At 34.5% G+C, this 12,225-nt stretch overlaps 1 protein-coding gene across 1 annotated transcript; it reads left to right on the top strand.

Annotated features, from left to right (window-relative positions):
• Positions 1-25: 25 nt before the first annotated feature.
• LOC107224736 (protein takeout) lies at positions 26-2,704 on the top strand. Its single transcript, XM_015664915.2, has 6 exons — positions 26-213; positions 723-815; positions 1,158-1,308; positions 1,425-1,558; positions 1,969-2,118; positions 2,464-2,704. The coding sequence occupies exons 1-6, from the start codon at positions 156-158 to the stop codon at positions 2,613-2,615; spliced, it is 738 nt and encodes a 245-aa protein (XP_015520401.1). The 5' UTR covers positions 26-155; the 3' UTR covers positions 2,616-2,704.
• Positions 2,705-12,225: the final 9,521 nt, after the last annotated feature.

Raw genomic sequence — 12,225 nt, 5'->3', positions numbered from 1 at the left:
AGTATTTAAATAGCCATGCAATTTACTCAGTCCTTGTAGTTCACTTCAAGCGTTCAAAGAATTAACAGTCTTTGAGACAACGAAACGACGACAAAGCAATACCGATTGAAAGTAATATACGATATTCTGAAACAGTGAAATCTGCACTTCGTAAAATGAAGATCATTGTCACGTTCCTGGCGATCTTCGCATTGTCGGCAGCAGTTGAGCTACGTAAGTAGAAATATCATCGACACAGATCCATGCATCGGAGAAATAATACTGTGATTTTTCAATACAATTCAAACCGGATTTCATTTACTTGCACGAACCTCGTAGAGTCCAATTATGCATTAGCCCTTGGTACCAGATCCTTGCGACACGCAAATACGCGCGATAATTTATTGGGGAAAATCCTTATCCGACGAAGTCTATATTCGGATATCAGAAGTCCTTGAAATCGGTATGCACCATGAACTTCGCCGATGCAATTGCCTGCAGTAATTAGTTCATGGTGAGAGAAAGTCTCGGGCAGGAGACGATATAATTGCTTCGGGTGTCGCGTTAGTATTGTGCTGTCATCGATGCCATTTATCAATTGTTATGAAGACGTTGCTCAACACAGGCCTTGAATGTAACTTGTGCTTCGTACGATTGTTGTATTTCTTTTTTACCCGCAATGATTTCGCGACCTATATTACTTTTCGGAATCAATTAATTTTAATCCTTCAATTTCCTAACAGCGCCAAGCTTGAAGACCTGCCGAAGAAAAGATCCGCAGTACCAGCAATGTTTAAGCGCCGCCGTCCCATTGTTCATCAAGTCTCTGTCTGCAGGTGAGAATCGAAAAATCAGAAAGCATGAAACATGTTCCTTCTGTTAATATTGCCCTAGCCTCCCTGTAACTCGAACAATTTTACTTTGGCCTTGTTCAATGGACACCGGTTTATTCCCATTAGAGTCCGTCACATTTCTCTTGTCTTGGACGTTTTCGCTGGATCCTCATGAATGAAAGTGTATTTTCAAACTCGTTCGAAGTGAATTTTACGCGGTGTCCTTGTGAACGTTCATTATAATTACTGAGACGGTCACCGCGCGGCAAAACGCACGGTTGTAAGCGAAACACATTCGTCACATCAAAACTGTCACTTGCTTTACGTATTTTTCATCGCTTTCAGGTCTCAGAAATTTCAGAATCCTCCCCATCGAGCCTTTGGCAGTTGACAGCATAAAAATTGGCGAAAGTACCGGTCCGGTATCCGTGAAACAATCGTATCGCAACATCAAGTTATACGGACTAACGAGAGGATTGGAAGTAAATAATTACAGGCAAGTGAAGAATAATGTAACGCGATAAGAGGGCAAAGTTTTTTCTACTAGAACATTATACTCGATATTTTACTAATGCGTTTTTAAGTTTGTGTCATATTGTCAATGTTTCACAGAATTGATTTCAACAAGCTGATTCTAACATCCGATTCCTACAATCCTCAAGTTGATTTCGTCGCCGATTACGAATTGGATGGTCAAGTTCTGGTTCTTCCCATCCATGGAAAAGGCCACTCCAACATAACCATGAGTAAGAGCAGCGAGTTGATTCAATAATATTTACATATCGTAACCCGCGGGTACCGCTGGAGTTTCACGGCAGTTTCCGTTGTGCATTGTGGAAAAGATTCTCGTTAACTTGAAGCCACTTCGAAATCATTTTTACCCCATGGCACTTGTACACGGATCCCAGAGTTGGTTACCCAATGACCGTAGATCGATTGACGATAATCAGATATCGAAAGATATGGAATCGATCGACTTGGAAAGAACTCTTTCCTATGGTCAATTGATCCCTTTCATGTAAATCGATCACAAATTTTTAGAAGTAAATATAATCAGCTCATTTTCATTTACCGGGTACTGCATTAGAACGTATGTATTTGTACGTCTGTATATCATGGATATGAGTTTATTTAAACTTTTCGATTCTGTTCGCAGTCGGCTTACATGCAAAGAACACCATATACTGTGACACGCACGTCAAGGATGGCGAGACTTATCTAAGAATCAAGAAGTACGACATCAAATTTCACCCCGAAAGAGTCCTGATGCACTTCGGCAATCTATTCGATGGTGATAACGCTCTGGGTAAGTATATTTACAACAAATTGAGCATCTTAATATTATTTCATTATTTTACCCTTTATTCAAAGTAGAATAAAAGAGAAAATAACGAAAGAACAGGACTTGTATTACACAGAATTATTATCACTGACAACGAGAGATAAAACACGTTAAAAATATCTCGAGACTTGGAAACAAGTTATAGTTGTAAGATCGTATTTGTCTACGATACTAAGTTGTTAATTTTTAAATTACATCGAACACAATTATTTAAAAAAAGAGAACAGACTCATTTGCAGTCCAAAGAATGGCTGGAAATCCCTGGTATTTGGACTAAAAAAATATTTTCTGCCCCCTCCCCACATATAGCAGAACAGATGAACACATTCATCGCCCAGAATTCCGATTTACTCTTCAAAGAGCTCCAGGCATCCTACGAAGAGACGTTTGGCCTCGTCTTCGCGAAGCTTGGAAATGAAGTTTTCAGCCGTATCCCAATGAACAAATTATTCCCACAATAAAATATCATTAGCTTTAACTTGTAAGCATTATAATTTTGTAATTAAAGAAATGTGGAAAAATAAGAAAAAATTTGAAAATTTGATGAAAATCGGCGATCTTATGCGATCATTGTTTATTCCCTAACTCTTTCTATTTATACACTTTCTAGTATTGAACATAGCATATCGTCCAGCTATTTGAATCCCCGCTCTATCTGGAAAAATTGTAGAATTCTACAGTCGACCCAATAAGTGAAAAAGAAGTGAAACGGATTGAAGTTTTTAATTCAATCCAGTCGGGTTTCTTTTCCGGTAATTCGTATGAAAACGAACCGAAAAACGATGATCCGAGTACATAAACAAATAGAAAAGAATTTTACTGATATATTTCAAAATGCGAAACAATTCCTACAATTAAACGTTGAGAAACAGTGTGAGATTATATGTATATATTTTGTCAGATCAAATATATAATAAATTTTTCTAGTGGTTTATTTTTAACAATTATTCACAAATCTGTACACTAAAAAAAATAATATCACGATTTATTTGGTTCATTGGATGGTTTTGTAGTTTGGTTTTACAGGCAAATGCGACGGTCACTATCAGTTTGTTTTTAGGTTTTATTCATCTTCGAAAATTTACCTTGGTATAAACAATAGGATGGAGCGAAACATTTACTACCACTTACATCGAAATTATCCGGCATCACTTGGAAAAGCCTGAATAAACCGAAGGAAACGTTTATTACTTCGTGTGTTAGCCGTACGTATTTTTTAAATAGAATTCGATCGGATGGAAAAAAAATAGTGCTAATTGATTCGGAGAGCTTCATGTAAGTCGTATTCTTTTTAAAGGAATACATTCGGACAGATTGAACTACAATATTGAAAATGCAATAACCTATTCTTATCGAAGAATTAAAACGAATCAGCTGCGAAAGGCTGCATTCGTGACTCGTTTGAATAGGACGGGATAGAAAAGGCATTGCCTGAAGAACATACAGACAGTTTGGTGTGACAACCGAAAATCGACGTGCGATTGCGCTCCCTGAGATGTTCCAACGGTAGAGTTGAGAACTTATTGCAGAACATCGGAGAGTTACCGATTGCGACATGATGCCGGCTGCATTCACCTTCCGAATAACACAGTCTTCGCTATGGTAAGCCCAAACGAGTACTTACAATTAGCCTGTGTGTACTTACCGACTTGTCGGCGATACAAGAAATTAATAATGAGAATGAATTTCTTCCAAATTTGGAGGGGGAACAGTGATTTAATTAAAGCATAGGTACCGGAGAGAAGAATGTATACATAAATCATAAATAATAATAGACCTGATATAATAATGATGCAGGGACCAAAAAGTATATATTTATATGTGGTCCACGTGCGATATTAATATATATGATCCATTTACGATTAATACGTGATGCATATTATAAATTTTATAATTTTCCAGGAGACTAACTAGATTATCGACAATGATACGGCTATATTATAAAGATAGAAGAATTATTCATTTCGAAATGGGATTCTATTCGACGCGCGCTCGACGTATTCCATAACATTAGTATTCATAATTATTCCAACAACTTTTCATTTGCTCTCTCGATCTTGAATTTTCATAGGCATAGAATCGAAACGTTGTTTTAGCTGGTCGCAAGTGAAGTATCTGCGTTGGGTGGAGGAGCAGAATTGTTTTTCGAAAAGTATTCGGATGGAAAAAAATTCAGAGTAACTGTAACACATCACGGATGCGCTAATTTTGATCGAGATGAAACGGATGCTTCGTATATGAGACAGTATTTAACGCTGCGTAGTGATTTAAAGCCCTAGAAAGGTGATAGGGAGAGAAAGAACGACGCTTCTTAACACTTCGAGTGTATTTTAACACACATTTGAAAGATACGAGCGAAATTTTTCGTCATCCAACTGTCGCAGAACGGCAGCATTATTAGCCGACCCGTTCACTGAAGAATATATCTTCAGTCAACGGCTGACCATCGAAGGGCCTGGCCCCTTGAGTCTGGAATCGGCAGGAGAGATAAAGTGTGTATTTCTTGTATGAATTTGTGAAACCTAAAATCATTGTACATCATATCATATGATCATACATCATACATCATACATCATACATCGTAGATCATACATCGTACATCATACATCATCATACATAGTATTAAAGGTCGAAACCAAAGTTTGGATGTCGGATGTTCAGAAAGTGACGTCACCAATTCAAAATCAGCTAGCCGAATTCCTCAGTCTGGAAACAACCGCGCAGTAGAGCGGACGGATGAGAGTCGCGCTCCGCAAATTTCGAGTACCGGGTTCTCAACCTCCCGGATCCCGCGCTTCGGGTCCGCTACGTATTTCGAGTACCGGGTTCTCAACCTCCCGGATCCCGCGCTTCGGGACCGCTACGCGGTGAAACTCGACTTCCAGGATAAGCGCTCCGTGTTTACAATAAATTATTTCAATTCGTTTTTCGCGCAAGCCCAAATTCAGTAGCTGTCAGTACGCTAATAAAATTTCTATAAATTTATAATCTTCTCATAATCTTTCTGGTAGATTATATCGATAAAAAAATTATATCAAACCTTACACATTATTTTTGATTTGTTCTCATGCTGAAAATATTTATTAGTATTCGGGGTATAACTCGAGGTGGTTGGCGGTGATCGTTGGGGGTGGTTAGGGGTGGTTGCGGGTAATCTCGGTGATTCAGGAGGAGGAGGACGAGGATTTGTGCTCGCTGAGTTTAACAATTTTATAATATTCGATTGCAATTATAATTATATTTCATCTAATCTTTTTCAAACTTGTCATCTTTACAATAAATTATTTCAATTCGTTTTTCGCGCAAGCCCAAATTCAGTAGCTGTCAGTGCGCTAATAAAATTTCTACAACTTGATAATGTTCTCATAATCTTTTTGATAGAATATGTCGATAAAAAAATTGTATTAAACCTTACACATTATTTTTGATTTGTTCTCACGCTGAAAATATTTATTAGTATTCGAGGTATAACTCGAGGTGGTTGGCGGTGGTCGTTGGGGGTGGTTAGGGGTGGTTGCGGGTAATCTCGGTGATTGAGGAGGAGGGGGACGAGGATTTGTGCTCGGTGAGTAAAACACTTTTATAATATTTCATGGCAATTGTAATTATATTTCATCTGAAATATTACAAACTTGTCACGTTTACAATAAATTATTTCAATTCATTTTTCGTGCAAGCACATATTCAGTAGCTATGAATAGTCTTATACAATTTATTATGTTATTAATTGATTAATTAATATTCTTATAATATTAAATGGCAATTGTAATTACATTTCATCTGAAATATTACAAACTTGTCACGTTTACAATAAATTATTTCGATTCATTTTTCGTGCAAGCACATATTCAGTAGCTATGAATAATCTTATACAATTTATTATGTTATTAATTGATCAATTAATATTCTTATAATATTTAATGGCAATTGTAATTACATTTCATCTGAAATATTACAAACTTGTCACGTTTACAATAAATTATTTCAATTCATTTTTCGTGCAAGCACATATTCAGTAGCTATGAATAATCTTATACAATTTATTGTGTTATTAATTGATCAATTCATATTCTTATAATATTTAATGGCAATTGTAATTACATTTCATCTGAAATATTACAAACTTGTCACGTTTACAATAAATTATTTCAATTCGTTTTTCGCGCAAGCCCAAATTCGGTAGCTGTCAGTCCGCTAATAAAATATCTCGACTTCCAGGATAAGCGCTCCGTGGTTCCTCGTTCATGTTTACAATAAATTATTTCAATTCGTTTTTCGCGCAAGCCCAAATTCAATAGCTGTCAGTACGCTAATAAAATTCCTATAACTTTATAATCTACTCATAATCTTTCTGGTAGATTATATCGATAAAAAAATTATATCAAACCTTACACATTATTTTTGATTTGTTCTCAGGCTGAAAATATTTATTAGTATTCGGGGTATAACTCGAGGTGGTTGAAGGTGGTCGGAGGTGGACGAGGAGGAGGACGAGGAGGACGAGGATTTGTGCTGGGTGAGTAAAACACTTTTATAATATTTGATGGCAATTATAATTATATTTCATCTAAAATATTTCAAACTGGTCATGTTTACATTAAATTATTTCAATTCATTTTTCGCGCAAGCACATATTCAGTAGCTATGAATAAGCTCATACAATTTATTATATTATTAATTAATTAATTAATCAATTACTCAATTATATTAAACCTTACACAATATTTTCGATGTGTTCTTATACTGAAAATATTTATTACTATTCAAGGTATAACCTGAGGTGGTTATCGGTGGTTGTTCGAGGTGGTTGAAGGTGGTCGGAGGTGGACGAGGAGAAGGACGAGGAGGACGAGGATTTGTGCTGGGTGAGTAAAACACTTTTATAATATTTGATGGCAATTGTAATTATATTTCATCTGAAATATTACAAACTTGTCACGTTTACAATAAATTATTTCGATTCATTTTTCGTGCAAGCACATATTCAGTAGCTATGAATAATCTTATACAATTTATTATGTTATTAATTGATTAATTAATATTCTTATAATATTCAATGGCAATTGTAATTACATTTCATCTGAAATATTACAAACTTGTCACGTTTACAATAAATTATTTCGATTCATTTTTCGTGCAAGCACATATTCAGTAGCTATGAATAATCTTATACAATTTATTATGTTATTAATTGATCAATTAATATTCTTATAATATTTAATGGCAATTGTAATTACATTTCATCTGAAATATTACAAACTTGTCACGTTTACAATAAATTATTTCAATTCATTTTTCGTGCAAGCACATATTCAGTAGCTATGAATAATCTTATACAATTTATTATATTATTAATTCATTAATTAATATTCTTATAATATTTAATGGCAATTGTGATTACATTTCATCTGAAATATTACAAACTTGTCACGTTTACAATAAATTATTTCAATTCATTTTCCGTGCAAGCACATATTCAGTAGCTATGAATAATCTTATACAATTTATTATATTATTAATTAATTAATTAATATTCTTATAATATTTAATGGCAATTGTAATTATATTTCATCTGAAATATTACAAACTTGTCACGTTTACAATAAATTATTTCAATTCATTTTTCGTGCAAGCACATATTCAGTAGCTATGAATAATCTTATACAATTTATTATGTTATTAATTGATCAATTAATATTCTTATAATATTTAATGGCAATTGTAATTACATTTCATCTGAAATATTACAAACTTGTCACGTTTACAATAAATTATTTCAATTCATTTTTCGTGCAAGCACATATTCAGTAGCTATGAATAATCTTATACAATTTATTGTGTTATTAATTGATCAATTCATATTCTTATAATATTTAATGGTAATTGTAATTACATTTCATCTGAAATATTACAAACTTGTCACGTTTCCAATAAATTATTTCAATTCATTTTTCGTGCAAGCACATATTCAGTAGCTATGAATAATCTTATACAATTTATTGTGTTATTAATTAATTAATTAATATTCCTATAATATTTAATGGCAATTGTAATTATATTTCATCTGAAATATTACAAACTTGTCACGTTTACAATAAATTATTTCAATTCATTTTTCGTGCAAGCACATATTCAGTAGCTATGAATAATCTTATACAATTTATTGTGTTATTAATTGATCAATTCATATTCTTATAATATTTAATGGTAATTGTAATTACATTTCATCTGAAATATTACAAACTTGTCACGTTTCCAATAAATTATTTCAATTCATTTTTCGTGCAAGCACATATTCAGTAGCTATGAATAATCTTATACAATTTATTGTGTTATTAATTAATTAATTAATATTCCTATAATATTTAATGGCAATTGTAATTATATTTCATCTGAAATATTACAAACTTGTCACGTTTACAATAAATTATTTCAATTCATTTTTCGTGCAAGCACATATTCAGTAGCTATGAATAATCTTGTACAATTTATTATATTATTAATCAATTGATTAAATACATTAATCCTTACACAATATTTTCGATGTCTTCCTATACTAAAAATATTCATTACTATTCCAGGTATTACTCGAGGTGGTCGGAGGTGGACGAGGAGGAGGACGAGCTGGACGAGGAGGAGGACCAGGTGGACGAGGAGGAGGACGAGGTGGACGAGGAGGAGGCGGGGTGGGTCGTGGGAGAGGACCGCTCCTCTCCTCAGAGGAGAGGAGGGGGAGGGGCAGGGAAGGGGGAGAGGTGGGCGGGGAGGGGGAAGGGATGGGAAGGGACGGAGAGGGGAGGGCGGCGGGGAGGGAGAGGGGAGGGCGGCGGGGAGGGGGAGGGGAGGGCAGCGGGAGGGGGGTGGGTGGGCGGGCGGGCGGGAGGGGGGGGCGGGAGGGTGGGAGGGAGGGAGGGCGGTCGGGCGCAGGAGGGGGGGGGGGGGTGTACTGCTCTATTAACTCTAACGGGCTCGCATCGACATCCGTCCTCCACTTTCTCCCTCCCTCCCTCCCGCCCTCCCTCCCTCCCTCCCGCCCTCCCTCCCTCCCACCCTCCCACCCTCCCACCCGCCCGCCCGCCCACCCACCCACCCACCCCCCTCCCGCCACCCTCCCCTCCCCCTTCCCGCCGCCCTCCCCACTCCTTCCCATCCCTTCCCCCTCCCCGCCCACCTCTCCTTCCCATCCCTTCCCCCTCCCCGCCCACCTCTCCCCCTTCCCTGACCCACCCCCTCCTCTCCTCTGAGGAGAGGAGAGGTCCTCTCCCACGACCCACCCCGCCTCCTCCTCGTCCACCTCGTCCTCCTCCTCGTCCACCTGGTCCTCCTCCTCGTCCAGCTCGTCCTCCTCCTCGTCCACCTCCGACCACCTCGAGTAATACCTGGAATAGTAATGAATATTTTTAGTATAGGAAGACATCGAAAATATTGTGTAAGGATTAATGTATTTAATCAATTGATTAATAATATAATAAATTGTACAAGATTATTCATAGCTACTGAATATGTGCTTGCACGAAAAATGAATTGAAATAATTTATTGTAAACGTGACAAGTTTGTAATATTTCAGATGAAATATAATTACAATTGCCATTAAATATTATAGGAATATTAATTAATTAATTAATAACACAATAAATTGTATAAGATTATTCATAGCTACTGAATATGTGCTTGCACGAAAAATGAATTGAAATAATTTATTGGAAACGTGACAAGTTTGTAATATTTCAGATGAAATGTAATTACAATTACCATTAAATATTATAAGAATATGAATTGATCAATTAATAACACAATAAATTGTATAAGATTATTCATAGCTACTGAATATGTGCTTGCACGAAAAATGAATTGAAATAATTTATTGTAAACGTGACAAGTTTGTAATATTTCAGATGAAATGTAATTACAATTGCCATTAAATATTATAAGAATATTAATTGATCAATTAATAACATAATAAATTGTATAAGATTATTCATAGCTACTGAATATGTGCTTGCACGAAAAATGAATTGAAATAATTTATTGTAAACGTGACAAGTTTGTAATATTTCAGATGAAATATAATTACAATTGCCATTAAATATTATAAGAATATTAATTAATTAATTAATAATATAATAAATTGTATAAGATTATTCATAGCTACTGAATATGTGCTTGCACGGAAAATGAATTGAAATAATTTATTGTAAACGTGACAAGTTTGTAATATTTCAGATGAAATGTAATCACAATTGCCATTAAATATTATAAGAATATTAATTAATGAATTAATAATATAATAAATTGTATAAGATTATTCATAGCTACTGAATATGTGCTTGCACGAAAAATGAATTGAAATAATTTATTGTAAACGTGACAAGTTTGTAATATTTCAGATGAAATGTAATTACAATTGCCATTAAATATTATAAGAATATTAATTGATCAATTAATAACATAATAAATTGTATAAGATTATTCATAGCTACTGAATATGTGCTTGCACGAAAAATGAATCGAAATAATTTATTGTAAACGTGACAAGTTTGTAATATTTCAGATGAAATGTAATTACAATTGCCATTGAATATTATAAGAATATTAATTAATCAATTAATAACATAATAAATTGTATAAGATTATTCATAGCTACTGAATATGTGCTTGCGCGAAAAATGAATTGAAATAATTTAATGTAAACATGACCAGTTTGAAATATTTTAGATGAAATATAATTATAATTGCCATCAAATATTATAAAAGTGTTTTACTCACCCAGCACAAATCCTCGTCCTCCTCGTCCTCCTCCTCGTCCACCTCCGACCACCTTCAACCACCTCGAGTTATACCCCGAATACTAATAAATATTTTCAGCCTGAGAACAAATCAAAAATAATGTGTAAGGTTTGATATAATTTTTTTATCGATATAATCTACCAGAAAGATTATGAGTAGATTATAAAGTTATAGGAATTTTATTAGCGGACTGACAGCTACCGAATTTGGGCTTGCGCGAAAAACGAATTGAAATAATTTATTGTAAACGTGACAAGTTTGTAATATTTCAGATGAAATGTAATTACAATTGCCATTAAATATTATAAGAATATGAATTGATCAATTAATAACACAATAAATTGTATAAGATTATTCATAGCTACTGAATATGTGCTTGCACGAAAAATGAATTGAAATAATTTATTGTAAACGTGACAAGTTTGTAATATTTCAGATGAAATGTAATTACAATTGCCATTAAATATTATAAGAATATTAATTGATCAATTAATAACATAATAAATTGTATAAGATTATTCATAGCTACTGAATATGTGCTTGCACGAAAAATGAATCGAAATAATTTATTGTAAACGTGACAAGTTTGTAATATTTCAGATGAAATGTAATTACAATTGCCATTTAATATTATAAGAATATTAATTAATCAATTAATAACATAATAAATTGTATAAGACTATTCATAGCTACTGAATATGTGCTTGCACGAAAAATGAATTGAAATAATTTATTGTAAACGTGACAAGTTTGTAATATTTCAGATGAAATATAATTACAATTGCCATGAAATATTATAAAAGTGTTTTACTCACCGAGCACAAATCCTCGTCCCCCTCCTCCTCAATCACCGAGATTACCCGCAACCACCCCTAACCACCCCCAACGACCACCGCCAACCACCTCGAGTTATACCTCGAATACTAATAAATATTTTCAGCGTGAGAACAAATCAAAAATAATGTGTAAGGTTTAATACAATTTTTTTATCGACATATTCTATCAAAAAGATTATGAGAACATTATCAAGTTGTAGAAATTTTATTAGCGCACTGACAGCTACTGAATTTGGGCTTGCGCGAAAAACGAATTGAAATAATTTATTGTAAAGATGACAAGTTTGAAAAAGATTAGATGAAATATAATTATAATTGCAATCGAATATTATAAAATTGTTAAACTCAGCGAGCACAAATCCTCGTCCTCCTCCTCCTGAATCACCGAGATTACCCGCAACCACCCCTAACCACCCCCAACGATCACCGCCAACCACCTCGAGTTAT

This window comes from Neodiprion lecontei, chromosome 3 (assembly GCF_021901455.1).
Source record: "Neodiprion lecontei isolate iyNeoLeco1 chromosome 3, iyNeoLeco1.1, whole genome shotgun sequence".
Lineage (NCBI taxonomy): Eukaryota > Metazoa > Arthropoda > Insecta > Hymenoptera > Diprionidae > Neodiprion > Neodiprion lecontei.
Note: the sequence above shows the minus strand (reverse complement) of the source record. Positions and strands in the feature narration are given on the sequence as shown.